At 41.5% G+C, this 18,102-nt stretch overlaps 1 protein-coding gene across 1 annotated transcript; it reads left to right on the top strand.

The window, feature by feature from the left end:
- Window positions 1-2,990: 2,990 nt before the first annotated feature.
- On the top strand, window positions 2,991-4,866 carry HES4 (hes family bHLH transcription factor 4). Its single transcript, XM_073656958.1, has 4 exons — window positions 2,991-3,198; window positions 3,328-3,423; window positions 3,801-3,888; window positions 4,021-4,866. The coding sequence occupies exons 1-4, from the start codon at window positions 3,091-3,093 to the stop codon at window positions 4,572-4,574; spliced, it is 846 nt and encodes a 281-aa protein (XP_073513059.1). The 5' UTR covers window positions 2,991-3,090; the 3' UTR covers window positions 4,575-4,866.
- Window positions 4,867-18,102: the final 13,236 nt, after the last annotated feature.

Genomic DNA, 18,102 nt, shown 5'->3' with positions numbered 1-18,102 from the left:
AAGACACTTCAAAACTGACATGAAAATAGTTTAAAAGTAAAAAAAAAAGATAAATAAAAAATGCAATTTATTGCATAATTCTGCCGCATTTTGCTTAGCAATCAGGGGATTTACAAAGTAAAATAAGTTTCCTTTTAATGGAAACTCGCCTCCATTGGTGATACAGATGGGACTTTGCATTAAAATGGCTACAATTGATGCAACATGTTTTCTTAAAGTGACCATACAAGAGAGATGATGTTAAATGTTTATGAAACTAAAGTTTTTCATTATCGCACATTGGTTCAATTGGTTGGTAAAAGACTACATTTTGCTGACGAAGCACCATGATCATACAATATAATCAGATACTATGCAAGGAAATATACGTGTAGCAATGGTCATGTGTACAGATGAGCTAACCCGAACTTAAAAGTTTGCGGTTCGTATCGTACAGATAGTGTCCTGTGCTAAACGCCGAACATAGATTTCTCCCAGAAGTCTGTTACAATGTTCTGAGTTCAGGGGGAAGTCCAGGAGGAGAGAGAGAGAGAGAATGAATTTTCTGGCTCAAAAGTCCAGGTCCCCATTGTTTTCAATGGGGTCGGGTTCTAGTACAAGTTCGGGTACCGTTCTGGTACCCGAACCGAACTTTGGAATAAAGTTTGAGTTGGGTACCAGAACCCGAACTTCCACGGGTGCGCTCATCCCTAGTCGTGTGGAATATAATTCTGATTATTGCAATGACTTTCCCTTTAATGATCAGCCAATCAATAGAGTTGCAATTAAAACTTCATGCAGTTTTGCAAATATGTTTCTTTTTTTTACTGCAAAATACCCACATTTTGTCCACATCACATTAAACGATTAGGTGCAGATTTTATGGTCAAGTAAAGTTGATCAGTGCTCATTCAGTGAGGAATCAGTTCACATTAGAATTGGGGATTAATAATATAAAATGAATTTATTGATTATATTTGAGTATTTTAATTTTTTTTATTTCATAAAAAAAGGGTATGGTCCTGATTCATCATTGTGCCTTTGCCATTTGTTTTTTCTTGTTGTTCAGCAATATGGGAATGGGTTTTGATTAGCCGGATGTTTTTTTTAACTTAATTGATCATTGGTAACTTATCGAAATGTTGTGAAAATGTTTGCGCAATTGTACTCCATAACCTTATTGGAGAACATCCGTGTAATTTACGTATTTTTTTTCTTTTTTGACCGTTAAAGACATTTTAAAGGATCGTGCAACTTTTTAATCTAAGAAGGTGCCAAAAAGCAAAGCACACACACGAAGCAACAGTTGTGCAAAGTTCATCAACCTTTCATGCGCCATTTTTAAGAAGAACAAGATGAAAGAGAAGTGACAAAAAAATGATGAATCAGCTCCTATGTAGGTAACTTAAAGGAATTGTCTGGTGATAACTTATTGATCTGCACGGATCTGATTGCTGGTCTCACACTGATCAACAGATCTGGGCACTGTTATCCCGGTTAGTGCTCATCTGATATAATCGTTTGTGTGCACAAGCCCTATCTGTGGTTTTCATGGATAGGACTCCTAACCGTGTTATTCTATGGGGCTGTGCACGTCTTATTTTTTCCTCGGACCACTCCGATCAAAATTGGCTATGCAACTCTATGGGTCCGTGGAAAACATCAGACTGCACTCGGATGACATCCAAGTGTGGTCCGATTTTCATGGACTAGCATAATGGAGAAGTGGAGAAACTTTTTATTTCTTTCCACCTCTTGATCCCACTCTGATCAGCATAATCGAGCTGTTTTTCTCAAGTGGAGAGAATTTGGTCGTGTAACCCTACGTATAGGATGGAGTTGCAGTGCTCATACCTGACCGCTGCTTCCATCACTCCCTATGGAGCTGTCGAGTGCAGCACTCATACCTGACCGCAGCTTCCATCACTCCCTATGGAGCTGCCGAGTGCAGCACTCACAGCTGACCGCTGCTTCCATCACTCCCTATGGAGCTGCCGAGTGCAGAACTCATACCTGACCGCTGCTTCCATCACTCCCTACGGAGCTGCCGAGTGCAGCACTCATACCTGACCGCTGCTTCCATCACTCCCTATGGAGGTGCAGAAAGCAGCACTCATACCTGACGGGTGCTTCCATCTCTATGGAGCTGCCGAGTGCAGCACTCATACCTGACGGGTGCTTCCATCTCTATGGAGCTGCTGAGTGCAGCACTCATACCTGACGGGTGCTTCCATCACTCCCTATGGAGGTGCAGAAAGCAGCACTCATACCTGACGGGTGCTTCCATCTCTATGGAGCTGCTGAGTGCAGCACTCATACCTGACCGCTGCTTCCAGCACTCCCTATGGAGGTGCCAAGTGCAGCACTCATACCTGACCGCTGCTTCCATCATTCCCTATGGAGTTGTCGAGTGCAGCGCTGAGATTTTTGCAACAGCCCCCTGTTGTGCCATTTTGTAAAGTGGATTAAAAACAATTCTCAGCAGTCAGACCCCCACCGTTCATTCAGTAAGTATGGATAGGCGATACCTTGTTTTCACTGGACAACCCCTTTAAGTGAATGTAGAAGGTAAATAATTTGATAAAGCATCAGTAATCATAATAATGCAAATATTTAATGAGCTTTTAATATTGTTTCTAAAATTCATTACTTGCTGATATAAGTCACATTCTCCAAGAGGTTCTGCAGCAGTGGTGAAGTAAGAAGTGATCCAGGAGGATGCCTGCACTTGTGTGTAGCACCATGCCTGGGAGAATCCGAGCTGTGCCAGGCCCCTGTGACCTGCGCTATATCCCAGCCCTGTGCTTTGCTCCATTGCCAGCCCTGATCCCCGGTATGAGCCACACGCGTGACTGGCAGCCTGCGGGCGTGGGGAGGAGGGGGAGGTGGAAAGTCCAAGGAGGGGTGCAGAGAGGAGGGTGCGCCGCGGCCAATCACAAGGCGGTGTGGGCGAGCCCCGGGCGCTGATTGGCTGAAGCGAGTGTGGGAAAGAATGCAGAGAAGGTTTCACACGAATGGGGAGCAGCAGCGCCGGGTATATATAGGGGCGCCGCCGCCGCTGCCGGACACACAGGCTGCCGGATAAGCGGAGCTGCCACCACTGGAAGGATCATGCCTGCCGATAGCATGGAGAAACCCACCGCTTCCCCTATTGCGGGGGCACCGGCCAACTCTGCCCAGACCCCCGATAAGCCTAAGAGTGCCAGCGAGCACAGAAAGGTAACTACTCACCATGCCCATCATCTGCCCATGGGGGCCAACAGCAAGAAACAAAAATAAATAAATAAAAATCCCCCCAGATCTGCAGACATCGTTACTGATCGGCTCCTTTATCTTTTTATCTTCCAGTCATCGAAGCCGATCATGGAAAAGCGCAGGAGAGCCCGGATCAATGAGAGTCTGGGGCAGCTGAAGACCCTCATCCTGGATGCTCTCAAGAAAGATGTAAGTGCTCCTGGGGGTATTTGTTTCTAAATAATAAAAGACACTAGTTGTATTATTGTATCATCTTACTTGTGATATTCTACAAATAGTATCTTTGTATCATGGTTCTTGTGATGCAAGTTATAGAATATATATATATATAATATATATAACATCTATATGATCTATCACTTGCATCACAAGAAAGATGATAAAAAAGATACTATTTGTAGAATATCACAAGTAAGACTATTCAATTATACAACTAGTAGTGTATGTATATAGATAGATAGATGCATAGCTATAGCAGTCAGCATCCTGTTATTATTCTCCTCTGCTGTAATCCTCTGTGCTGCTGGCACTAATGCTAATCCTTCTTTTGATTCCTTCCGTTGCAGAGCTCCAGACATTCCAAGTTGGAGAAGGCTGATATTCTGGAAATGACGGTCAAACACTTGAGGAACTTGCAAAGAGTCCAAATGACAGGTACCTATCAGACGGAGATAATAAGATATTCTGGTTCTTTTATGGACTATATACAGGAGTGATGGGGGTGACTATGATAATAGGGATGCAATGGACTAATCTTGATGTCTTCTTCTCCCCCCCTCCCCATAGCTGCTCTGACTGCTGATCCCTCAGTCCTTGGAAAGTACAGAGCTGGATTCAATGAGTGCATGAATGAAGTCACCCGCTTCCTCTCTACCTGTGAAGGGGTGAACACTGAGGTCAGGACGCGTCTTCTTGGTCATCTCTCCAGCTGCTTAGGACAAATCGTGGCTATGAATTACCAGCAGCCTCCTCCATCCAGCCAAGCCCTGCACGTCCAACTGCCCTCAGCACCAATAGCCTCCACTCCGGTGCCCATGTCCTGCAAGATGAGCCCCACAGAGGCCGTGTCTCCTAAGGTCTTCCAGGGAGGCTTCCAGTTGGTACCAGCCACTGACGGACAATTTGCATTCCTTATCCCCAACCCAGCTTACGCCTCCAGCCCTGGACCTGTCATCCCTCTTTATGCCAATGGAAATGTCGCATCCAGCGGTGGAGCCCCATCTCCAGTGCAAGGACTCACTACCTTCAGCCACAAGATGAGCCACATGTCACAGTCAGTAAGCCCGCTGGGGGTCAGCACCGGACCTGACACCATGGAGTCTGTCTGGAGACCTTGGTGAACTCATTGATCAGACTGTATTGATTGGTTCCGTTGTATGGGACCTTGCCGTATAGAGACAATCTCATCTATTTATTTCCACGTTATGAGGAACTTCACTTTTTATGATCAACATCTTGTATAAATTACCCATTTTGTAATAAGACTGAGGTTTTTTTGTCTTTGTTCTTTTTTTTTTTTAGTTTTGTACAATTGGTACAAATAATGTGTAATGCCAAAGTTCTTGTGGTGTTTTTGTGTCAAAAACTTCCCAAACTTACAGGAGTTTTATGAAATAAACTCTTTAAAATGTATCTTGTTATTTTGATTTGGTTTCCTCTTGGAAAGATGGGATATATATAATTTATTTATTTTTTTATTGGGGGAGGGAGGCTCCTTCTGGGTTTTCCTATGAATGGGGTGCCATATGCACGTCCATATAATATCTACTTCCTATATATATTGCAAATATTCACATTTACCATTTTTGACCCATAAGGTTGGGAGGAATAAGACGATGCAGGCCATTATTGCCATGTCCTGGTCCAATATGGGCAGTGCTGGTCTTACCCTGATGAGACCTGTCTTTCAGGACTTGCATTGATTAGGCTAATTCCCTCCAAAAAAAAAAGCCAACAAAAGCCAGAAGTGTAGAAGATGCTTTTCTGCTCTGGAGCAGGAGGGAAAGTAAAACTCCTTTTGAGGTCTCAGATAATTAAAAGGTCTCATCTATTATGCGGCGGATCCAGAGTGAATACCCTGGGAGCGGAGGGTTAATGTTCCTGCCACTGCCTTCCCTGCCTTACAGAGACTGATAGTGCTGTAAAGGCAATTGCACTGCCTCATAAAAGAGAAAAATTCACCATGGAGGAGATAATTCAGGAAAACACATTTCTGCCACACAGCATTATGAGTCATTGGCTGCACTTGAAGCTGTGCCAAGATTACTGTCTGCTGTGTAGGGGGAGGGGGCTGAGGGCTTCCTGGGGGTCTATTTCCCTCCTCAACCACCTACACTGATTATCTGTGTATGCCCAGCACAATGTGAGCCTGCCAATCATCCAAGTGGCACAGCACTGAGGAGGCGGGAGCATCATCATGTGCAGAGAACATGGCATATTGCAGGCATTATGTGTGCCATTCATCCCTCACATGCCCCCACTAGGAATTATCAGCTGGGGGGTAATGGATCAATAGCGCTGAGACACCAGCAGCTCAGACTGCAGGCAATGACAGACCCCGCTAATCTCACTGTAATGTGACGGGGGCTCATACATCAGGGACAAAATCTATCTCATATCTATCTATTTATCTATCTCTTCTATTATCTATATATTACTTATATTATCTATATATCTTTCCTATTATCTATCTCTATTATCTATCCCTCTATCTATTTATATCTATTAATTCTATTTATCTTTTGCTATGGAAAAATATAGGCGCAGCACAAGCAATAGGCAAGTGGGTATAATGCCCAAATAAGCAATACCAAACATTTTTTGGATATCTATCTATCTATCTCATATCTATCACTTCTATCTCTCTATTACTTCTATTATTATTTATTTATTTACTCACTTATATAGCGCCATTAATTCCTCAGCGCTTTACAGACATTATCACTGTCCCCATTGGGGTTCACAATCTACATTCCCTATCAGTATGTCTTTGGAGTGTGGGAGGATAACGAAGAACCCGGAGGAAACCCACACAAACAGAGAACATACAAACATTATCTATCTATTAATCTATCTATTATCTATCTATCACTTCTATCTCTCTATTACTTTTATCTATTATCTATCCATCTATTAAGCTACCTATTAATCTATCACTTCTATCTCTCTATTATTTCTATTTATCTATCACATCTATCTATTTCTCTATCTCTATCACGTCTATCTCTCTATCATCTATTACTTATATTATCTATCTCCATATCTATCTATCTATCCATTCACTGGAGGACACAGGAGAGGCCCGTGTGCCAGCACAGTATATGGTCCGTTGCAGTCTAATATCTCATCATAATGCACAATTCCACCTGCTTTGGAGGAGTTATTAGCCCCCTAACTTCTTGGGCCCTTATGCGGCTACACAGGTTGCACAAATGATATGTCAGCCCCTGAATCCATTTATCAATCTATTCATCCATAATTCTTTTCATCAATCTATAATTAACAAATCTATGTATTTTTCCATTGTGATATTTAGTCATTCTTCTAGTTTCTATCGTAATATTTAGCATTTATTTTAAAGCTGCATGTGGCTGGTGCTGTGACTATATGGATGGACATCATCACCGCTGAAGGCTGCAGAATGGGATGGCGCATGGTGTTATTATCTATCCCCTCCTCTAGAGGGAGCCCCATGGTCTATGGAAAATGAAGCAGGTACCTGGCAGCTGAGCAGGTGGAGTTGCTGTTCTGGTTATTACAGAGCAGTGTATATTATCTGTAAGGCATCTTCATGCAAATAAAACTGAATCATTGTACAGTAGAAAGTTTTTCAACGTTCCATTATATATGCTTATTACTAATCTTTGCTTTCAGTAAAAGGGACCATTTCTGTCTTCTGCTTCTTAGCTCAGAGAACATTGTTTCGTGCTCAATGGCAGCAATCAGAGATATTGAAAATTGAAAAAATATAAACTATGTTACAAAGTTTCTGAACTTTTTGTTATACAATGAATCTGTTTTATTTATATCTGAAGTGGACAGATCTGCATTCTGGCTTCTGTTGTGTGAAGGGGAAGCCCCAAAAGCCTGTCCTGTACATAGGAATACACCAGTATTAAAAAATGATAGGTAGAGGGCACTGTATAAGATTAGCATTTGAGTCCAGAAGTTTTAACATTTTTTGCAAAGTGCTTGGAAAAAGAAAGAATTTTGCAATTTACTTGATATTAAAAATCCGTTCTGTTCACAAGAATTCTATAGTTTCCAGCTTATTGCCTATGTTACCGGCCACCTCTGCAGCCTATCAGTCAAATTTGTCAAATTTCAGATTGCAAGCTCCATGTTCTGTCTTCATTTCGTCATTTAAAAAAAATAATTTCCTGTGACTTTAATACTGATGTCATCAATATCTGACAGGTAGGGGGTCTGACTCCGAAACCACCAGTGATTGAAGTTACTGGAAATGTAACAGTGCCTTACAAAGTTTAGTGGCCATAAATGGTACTGCAAGCTCTTTCCTATTCACTTGTATGGGTGGGAACTTGCAGTACCCTTCTCAGCCACTATACAATGTGCGGCGCTGTTGCTCTTTGGGTGCACTTCACCTTTTTCAATCGGCTGATCAGTGGGATCGGTCATCAATAATAAGTCCTTTAATTTATATAATAATAAATATTTTTTTTATCAGTTTTAATAATGATAAAAAAAAAATTATTTAGGCCACCTTACAATGTATCATAGGCCTCCGGGTCCAATCTCTTCCCATCCTCAGTGAAATGCCACCCTGTGTCAGCTAATGAGATCCACACCTGAATATGCAGCTCCATTCCCGAAAGGTTAATGGGTTGCATATTTGGGATCTTCCAGTAACTCTACCCCTTCTTCCTTCTGTATTGGGCTTTCCCATATAAGTGCTGTGAAATCCGTCTGAAGGAAAGCACAGTCAGCCTTTGAAACGCTATACATCCCGTGCTTGTAACCAAAAACCTCCCCAGACATGAGGTTCTCTCCTGTGGGACCAGCAGCTGGTGTCTGCCTAATAAAACACACACTCTCACATAATTCATGGCTGACCTCCTCCACCACAGAGCTATGTACAGCACACACACGTACCTCCTCAGACCACTCTGGGATTTTGCAGAATTTTACCAGTGTGCAAGATTTTAAATTTTTTTCTTCTGCAGAAAAAGTCAGCCAAGGAACATACAAATCGGCAATTACATAGGTAAACGGTCCTCTACGTTTCATCCAGTAATTGCATCATTTAGGAAAAACTGAAACCTTTGCATTTCTTAAGGGGTTTGCTGCTCACACCAATAAGTATCAAACTTCCAAGACTGTGAAGACCCTGACATGCATCTCCCCCCTTTGCACATGTGCACGCATATTCTAGTCCCACCATGGACTGTCCGCACCTGGACTCTTACCCAGCACTTCTATAAAAAACTGCTGATCCGTGCTTGACCACAAAGCAAAGCAAGGTGGCTTCCAGAATAGATGTATACCCCGGTATATGCATAGATCATATTCTCACTGCTCCCCCTTACTTATGAACTGTGAAGCAAGCCTAGAAATAGAGCGCTATTTAGTGCTGATTAGTGCAGAGAATGCTTCCTCTACACTCCGGAGACCCTGGAATGGTGGCACGTCCGCTGTCTTTCCAGTCTCCAGTGAGAAGAAGGATCAATAATGTGGCATGCAGATCCTATCATAGTGCACTAATGAAATCAAGTGTCTGCTTGGCTGCTATTGATTACAACCTCCAGCCTCATAATTCAGATATGACTTGTGTTCCGGTGTGGACTCTAATATTTAATGTATATACAGTTAGGTCCATATATATTTGGACAGAGACAACATTTTTCTAATTTTGGTTCTAGACATTACCACAATGAATTTTAAACAAAACAATTCAGATGCAGTTGAAGTTCAGACTTTCAGCTTTCACTTGAGGGTATCCACATTAAAATTGGATGAACGGTTTAGGAGTTTCAGCTCCTTAACATGTGCCACCCTGTTTTTAAAGGGACCAAAAGTAATTGGACAATAGACTCCAAGGCTATTTCATGCACAGGTGTGGGCAATCCCTTCGTTATGTCATTCTCAATTAAGCAGATAAAAGGCGTGGAGTTGATTTGAGGTGTGGTGCTTGCATTTGGAAGGTTTTGCTGTGAAGTAAACATGCGGTCAAAGGAGCTCTCCATGCAGGTGAAACAAGCCATCCTTAAGCTGCAAAAACAGAAAAAACCCATCCGAGAAATTGCTACAATATTAGTAGTGGCAAAATATACAGTTTGGTACATCCTGAGAAAGAAAGAAAGCACTGGTGAACTCATCAATGCAAAAAGACCTGGGCGCCCATGGAAGACAACAGTGGTGGATGAGCGCAGAATAATCTCCATGGTGAAGAGAAACCCCTTCACAACAGCCAACCAAGTGAACAACACTCTCCAGGAGGTAGGCATATCAATATCCAAATCTACCATAAAGAGAAGACTGCATGAAAGTAAATACAGAGGGTTCACTGCACGGTGCAAGCCACTCATAAGCATCAAGAAGAAAAAGGCTAGACTGGACTTTGCTAAAAAACATCTAAAAAAGCCAGCACGGTTCTGGAAGAACATTCTTTGGACAGATTAAACCAAGATCAACCTCTACCAGAATGATGGAAAGAGAAAAGTATGGCGAAGGCGTGGTACAGCTCATGATCCAAAGCATACCACATCATCTGTAAAACACGGCGGAGGCAGTGTGATGGCTTGGGCATGCATGGCTGCAAATGGCACTGGGTCACTAGTGTTTATTGATGATGTGACACAGGACAGAAGCAGCCGAATGAATTCTGATGTATTCAGAGCCATACTGTGTGCTCAGATCCAGCCAAATGCAGCCAAACTGATTGGTCGTCGTTTCATACTACAGATGGACAATGACCCAAAACATAAAGCCAAAGCAACCCAGGAGTTTATTAAAGCAAAGAAGTGGAATATTCTTGAATGGCCAAGTCAGTCACCTGATCTCAACCCAATTGAGCATGCATTTCACTTGTTAAAGACTAAACTTCAGACAGAAAGGCCCACAAACAAACAGCAACTGAAAACCACCGCAGTGAAGGCCTGGCAGAGCATCAAAAAGGAGGAAACACAGCGTCTGGTGATGTCCATGAGTTCAAGACTTCAGGCAGTCATTGCCAACAAAGGGTTTTCAACCAAGTACTAGAAATGAACATTTTATTTACAATTATTTAATCTGTCCAATTACTTTTGGTCCCTTTAAAAACAGGGTGGCACATGTTAAGGAGCTGAAACTCCTAAACCCTTCATCCAATTTTAATGTGGATACCCTCAAATGAAAGATGAAAGTCTGAACTTCAACTGCATCTGAATTGTTTTGTTTAAAATTCATTGCGGTAATGTCTAGAACCAAAATTAGAAAAATGTTGTCTCTGTCCAAATATATATGGACCTAACTGTATATATTTTTAACAGCCTTCGACTCGATCTTGAGCCATGGCGACTTGAATATACGCTCTGTAAGAAGATCAATCTTGTGTAAGCCTAGATAGGTCCACCAGGGTCTTCTCCGCCGTTATCTTGATAGTATCAAGCCATCGGGTTGCTGGTCTTCCTCTTCGTTTTGTTCCTTCTATTCTTCTGACCATGATGTCCTTCTCCAGTGACTGCCGTCTTCCTCTTTGCCTTGTTCCTTCTATTCTTCTGACCATGATGTCCTTCTCCAGTGACTGCCGTCTTCCTCTTTGCCTTGTTCCTTCTATTCTTCTGACCATGATGTCCTTCTCCAGTGATTGCAGTCTTCCTCTTCACCTTGTTCCTTCTATTCTTCCGACCATGATGTCCTTCTCCAGTGATTGCTCTCTTCGTATGATGTATCCAAAGTAGGCAAGTCGTATCCTGGTGATCCTTGCTTCCAGTGACATGTCTGGATTGATTTGTTCCAAAATTGATTTGTTTGTTCTTCTTGCCGTCCATGGTGTTAATAACATCCTTCTCCAGCACCACATTTCGAAAGCGGTGATTCTTCTTCTGTCTTGCTTCTTTATCGTCCAGGTTTTGCATCTGTATGTTACTACAGAAAACATCAAACTATATATGAGCAGTGTCTTTGTCGTCACCAGTGAAATGTTAATATAGAGTACATAGAAATAGTTTTAGTAACCAGTGGCACTACAACTCCAGCATGCCCTGACAGCCGTTGGGAGTTGGGCTATGTTCAAATTGAGGGTTTTTTTTAGTAGATTTTTTGAAGTGCATCCTCTCCAAAATTCTCCTCAAACACCACTTCAAAAACGCTCAAAAAGTTCCTCTTACCCATTTCTATGAGAAATCCATTTTCCTGTTCCTATGAGGCATTTTTCAGCATTTTTCTTTTCTTGGAGGTATTTTAAAAAATACCTACTGGTAAAAAAAATGCATGTCTCTTCTTTAAAGCGGATCCTGATGGAATCTTGTTCTAAACTTAGGCACTGTCAAAGTAAAAGTCTGCAAGAAACAGATTTGGGGTGGGGGGGGGACTTTCAAAACTTTTCAAAACTTTTTCATGAAAAGAAAAACTTCTCCCAAAACTCATCCCTTAAAAAAAACAATTCTAAAACTTTTCAAAACTTTTTCAGGAAAAGAAAAACTTTTCCCTAAACTTGAGCTGAACTTGAAGGCGAGAGAGGATACCGATTGTTTTCATACTTCTCCTGCGTAGCTCTCCAAGCACTAGTTCATGGGCCAATTTTTTCAGATAGAATCGTCTACTGAGTGGTTCAAGCTTGTTTTCAAGGTAAATGACTTGTGAATTTATACCACCCAAATTCAACATAGCAAAAAATATGACCATTGGCCAGCGTTTGGTGTTTCTGCTGACGCTGAAAGTTGAGCACATCTGATCAGCTGTATCAACACCCCCTTTGGTTGCATTATAAAATGTAATTATCTCCGGGGTTTTTTGTGCCTCAGTCCCAGGATCGATGGCATCATCATCATGAAGTGTTGATAGAAGAAGTACAATTTTTTTTGCTTGTGGTACATAGGAAACCAAAACCTTTCCATTATGGAATGCAAACATACTGTTGTCTCCCTTTCACACTTACAAACTGTGTAGGCAATTCTTTTTTATTTTTTCTTACAGTTCCGACATATGAAAGCTTCTGCATTTTCAGATAATCAATCAGATCACAATTTGAAAACCAATTGTCAGCTGTTATATTGCGACCCGATCCAAATAAGGGCTCAGCCAGTCTTTTTACAACATCACTGGGTTTGTTGCTGACACAGTAAGGACCTTCTGGTTGTTTTCCTGCATAAACTTCCAGGTTGTAAGTGTAGGTCTTACTGGCATCAACAAGGGCATACATTTTTATTCCATATTTGTTAGACTTTGATGGAATATATTGACGAAAGGCACATTTACCACGAAAACCAGGGAGCATTTCGTCAATAGTGAGATTCTCCCCAGGGCAATAGCTTTTTTTACAGTTTTCAACAAATTTTTGGAATATATCACGAATTGGAGCAAGTCGGTCATGTGTTTTACGTTCGGTTCGGGTAGTTCTGTCGTCAAACCGAAGGCAACGAATTAGAAGCTTGAATCTGTTTATGGACATAACAAGGCCAAATTTTTCAACTCCATCCCCATCTTTACTCCAAAGTTCCTCCAAACTTTGTCTATTTGCCCTATAAGCTCCTGCAAGGTATAATAATCCAAAAAAAGCACGCAGTTCTATTTCATCTGTGGCCTTGATGGTTCTGTTGCAGATCAACTTGTCCTTTATAATGTCTATATATTGGTTGGTATATGTGACAATAGAGTCCAGAATGTCATCTGTGAATAAACTATTCCAGCATTCAACTGCAGTTTTTGCATTACTTGCAGTTCCTATAACTGCAGGAAGGTGAGTAATAATGTTTTGAGGTTCCCTACATTTTTTCTGGAGTGGCTTCTTGTTCCATTGTTTTTTTTAATCTTTTCCCATATAATAAGATTCTACATCTTCATCCTCATCACTGTCACCATCTTGCTCTGTTTCAGAATCCACTTCACATACTTCCACCTCATCATGAGAATCAATCTCACTTTCCTCTCCTAAATCCTCATTCAGTGTGGGGTCTGCATCATCTAACAGCATATTTGTTACTTCCTCAACATCAAGGTTTTTTGATAAATTGTACATTTTCCTCTCCATTTCAGCAGATAATCTGCTATGAGGTCTCCATAGAGGTCTGTGTCTTCAGAAATAGGTCCTTGTCTGTACAAGTTCAGTTTCTGGAAGATATTTGAGAGGTTGGGACAATACAAAACTCGTAATTGAAAAAAATGTACAGAGAAATCACCAAATTATGGAGCATTTAATGGGATTTACTGCTATGGAAGACTTGGATATATATTAAAGGTGATTTGTTACCAGACTACACAATGCATACTGCATATATTACTAAATGTCCTGATGAGGCTGGTGTACTTACAGTGAAAATCCATGTCAGAATGGCAGTGTAATCTTTCTCAAAAGTATTGTTGCCTGATATTAAATGGGTTGCCTCATCTTGTGAAATGGGTAAAATTGCAAAGTGATTGTAAAAAGAAGCTACTTTGCACTTTACATAATAATAATAATAATAATAATGAAAATCCACCCCATTTTTGAGAATGGATGGATATTTAATTTTATATTTACTGCTCATTGCCTAGGTTACCGGCCACCGCTGAAGTCTATCAGCAGAGACCAGTCTCCTAGGCAAGGAGCGCAGTGCTTCCAAGCTCTTTGCTATACATCTTGCATGCGCTGCTCTGTACCTTGCCAGATTCAATGCCTCTGTGCCACTTTCCCTGCTGCCTCCGTGTACAGTTTGGTCCATTGGTGTGAACTGTCGATCTTCAGGGGTGCACCATTCTCCAACAAGCAGTAAGCCAAGAGACAGAGGATCGGTGGGCTCCTAAACTACGAACATGAGACATCCCCTTTAAAATGAACATTTTATGCTCAAGAGTCACAGAGCCATTCTGATGTGGATTTTCATGGTAAGTCCACCAGCCTCATCAGGTCTAAGATATATATATATATATATAAATATATATATATTTATTTATTTTTTTAAATTATGTAAGCTGCCTGTATTGTTAAATCTGGTGACAGATCTGCATGGTAGATGGTATGCGGATGCAAAAACCAAATAGAAGAGGTCACAATGTGTTATATGGAGCAGACTGCAAGGTGCTTTTTTTGTGATCAGACTGATGGTCACTTCACATGCAAGTGATTTTTTTCACACCTCTTAATGTGATCCCCTGCTGTTTGCTTGTTTCTCAGTTTCAGTCCAAAATCCACATATTCAAAGCCGAGTTTCACTCCTTTTTCTATGAAGAACAGACCCAAGAGCAACATTGCCGCCCCAGCTGCCTCTCCTGATTGATAACTGGAGGTAGACAGGCAAGAAAGCCACCAATGCGTCACTAATGAGGCTTTTACTTCATATTCTCTGCTCTTCTGTTACTTCAGGAATGATTAGGGTACAGGCAAATTATCTTAATAATGGGTTGGACCGGTGGTGCCAGCATCGCTTACGTGAGAAGTGACTGGCGGTGGCACTTCGATCTTTAATATCGGAATATAATACTTACACGGGTGCGCGTTAGGCTGCGATCAGAGTTACAAAAGAAAAATCATCCACACACCATGCACATTTATTGGAAAGTGTTAAACGCAAAATTGTTGCAGATTTTGCTGTCGATTTTCCACAACTTTCATCCTATGCATTGTAAAAGAAATCCATGGTGGCTCACAGGATGGAGAGCGGTGGGGCAGGAAGCCTACGACTCCTTGCTCTACAGCAGGATCCATCTGGATGTGTGTCATGTTGATGCTTTTGGCGCCCATTCAGGGTTGAGCAGGACCCAGACAGAGGTCCAAGGCCGGTGCACTGCCCCAGATTTTCATTGCTAATGACACAACTGCTGCTTTTAAAATTTTACTACACCACTGAGGAGTCTGAATTCAGTATCCTGATCCTTTTGTTCTGCAGGCAGATAAGCTGCCGCCAGATGAGTCTGACAGTGACTTATTCTGCTCTCCCTATACAGAACACATGGCAATTATTGAGGGAGATTTTACCATATAATACAGGAGATACTCACAGTGCTCCTCTTCTGAGGAGCATGTACTGCACAGAGGACTCTAGAGGTGTTTTGCATCTATATTTGGACCATTGGAGTCACAATGGAGGTTGTGTAGACTGTGTAGATGAACAGGAACTCTTATATACAGGTATTCATTCATGAACAGAGGTTTCAAACTATCAATACAGTGGCTCAGTCAGGCATAGCTAGGGCTTTGATTCAGGGGGGCGCACCCCGATATTGTGGCACACCCCGATAGTGGATGTAGGGAACCTCAGCAGATGACCGCACGGTTACTGAAAATAATCTCTATACAAAGACCAACCCTGATATTACCACCAAATGGTGACATATAGTGGTAGATACCAGTCCTGCAGAACATATAGAAGATCACATTACCGTTATATATAGTGACTTACAGATGATGTTCTTTCTGATACCCCAATACTGGGCCGATGCTGTCGTATGTGTCCCTATAACTGCGCCTACTGTGTGGTACTGTGCACCCTATAGATGGTAAAACAAACTCCTAGAATATATTAATGCCGTGTGCAAGTGCCCTAGAAAACAGTGCCCACATTTTGCCCCCTAGTAAGTAACAATGCGTTCTGTGTTCTCCTTTGAAAGTCACAATAACCTGAGTTCCCCTATAACAATAAGTGCCCACTTAACATTTAATAATGTTCTGAGTCTCCCTCCTATACAGCTCCCCTATACACAATACAATGCCCCCTCACTGTATAGTACCCCCACACAGTTTACTGACCCCTTAGTAGCCCCCAAACTGTTTGATGGCTCCAACACTGTATAATGGCCTCCACACTGTACAAAGACCCCACATTAGCTCCCACACTGTATGATGCCCCTAAATATCCTCCATATAGTATAATGCACCCCATAGTCCTCCATCTAGTATAATGCACATCCACAGTCCTCTATATAGTATAACGCACCCCATAGGCCTATATATAGTATAATGCACTCACCATAGGCCTCTATATAGTATAATGCACTCCCCATAGGCCTCTATATAGTATAATGAACTCCCCATAGGCCTCTATAGTATAATTCACTTCCCACAGGCCTCTATATAGCATAATGTACTCCCCATAGGCCTTTATAGTATAATGCACTCCCCATAGACCTCTATATAGAATAATGTACTCCACATAGGCCTATATATAGTATAATGCACTTCCCATAGGCCTCTATATAGTATAATACACTCCCCATAGTCCTTTATATAATATAATGCACTCCCCATAGTCCTCTATACAGTATAAGTCACTCTCTATAGTCCTTCATACAGTATTCTGTAGTCCCCATAGGCCTTTATATAGTATAATGTACTCCCCATAGTCCTCCATATAGTATAATGCACTCCCCATAGTCCTCCATATAGTATATTGCACTCCCCATATTCCTCCATATAGTATAACGCACCCCATAGGCCTCTATATAGTATAATGCACTCACCATAGGCCTCTATATAGTATAATGCACTCACCATAGGTCTCTATATAGAATAATACACTTCCCATAGGCCTCTATGTAGTATAATGCACTCCCCATAGGCCTCTATATAGTATAATGCACTCCCCATAGGCCTCTATAGTATAATGCACTCCCCACACACCTCTATATAGTATAATGTACTTCCCATAGGCCTATATATAGTATAATGCACTCCCCATAGACCTCTATATAGAATAATGTACTCCACATATGCCTATATATAGTATGATGCTCTCCCTATAGGCCTCTATATAGTATAATACACTCCCTATAGTCCTCTTTATAATATGATGCACTCTCCATAGTCCTCTATACAGTATAATTCACTCTATAGTCCCCCATACAGTATACTGCACTCTCCATAGGCCTCTATATAGTATAATACACTCCCCATAGTCCTCTATATAGTATAATGCACTCCTCATAGGCCTCCATACAGTATAAGTCACTCTCTATAGTCCTCCATACAGTATACTGCACTCCCAATAGACCTCTATATAGTATAATGCACTCCCCATAGGCCTCTATAGTATAATGAACTTCCCATAGGCCTCAATATAGCATAATGTACTCCCCATAGGCCTCTATAGTATAATGCACTCCCCAAAAATCTCTATATAGTATAATGTACTCCACATAGGCCTATATATAGTATAATGCACTCCCCATAGACCTCTATATAGAATAATGTACTCCACATAGGCCTATATATAGTATAATGCACTCCCCATAGGCCTCTATATAGTATAATACACTCCCCATAGTCCTCTATATAATATAATGCACTCCCAATAGTCATCTATACTGTATAATTCACTCTCTATAGTCCTCCAAACAGTATAATGCACTCCCCATAGTCCTCTATATAGTATAATGCACTCCCCATAGTCCTCCATCTAGTATAATGCACATCCACAGTCTTCCATATAGCATAATGCACTCACCATAGGCCTCTATATACCAGTCCTGCAGAACATATAGAAGATCACAGTACAGTTATATATAGTGACTTACAGATGACGTTCTTCCTGATACCCCAATACTGGGCCGGTACTGTCGTATGTGTCCCTATAACTGCACCTACTGTGTGGAACTGTGCGCCCTATAGATGGTAAAACAAACCCCTAGAATATATTAATGCCGTGTGCAAGTGCCCTAGAAAACAGTGCCCACATTTTGCCCCCTAGAAAGTAACAATGCCCTCTGTGTTCCCCTTTGAAAGTCACAATAACCTGA

This window comes from Phyllobates terribilis, unplaced genomic scaffold (genome assembly GCF_046119375.1).
Source record: "Phyllobates terribilis strain yellow unplaced genomic scaffold, ASM4611937v1 Scaffold_12__6_contigs__length_324123572, whole genome shotgun sequence".
Classification (NCBI taxonomy): domain Eukaryota; kingdom Metazoa; phylum Chordata; class Amphibia; order Anura; family Dendrobatidae; genus Phyllobates; species Phyllobates terribilis.
Note: the sequence above shows the minus strand (reverse complement) of the source record. Positions and strands in the feature narration are given on the sequence as shown.

Bases quoted from the DNA above. Each gene is read 5' to 3' on its own strand.
- HES4 (XM_073656958.1), top strand. From the start codon at position 3,091: ATGCCTGCCGATAGCATGGAGAAACCCACCGCTTCCCCTATTGCGGGG. The intron at 3,199-3,327 runs GTAACTACTCAC...TTTATCTTCCAG, and splicing joins GTGCCAGCGAGCACAGAAAG to TCATCGAAGCCGATCATGGA. The intron at 3,889-4,020 runs GTACCTATCAGA...CCCTCCCCATAG, and splicing joins GCAAAGAGTCCAAATGACAG to CTGCTCTGACTGCTGATCCC.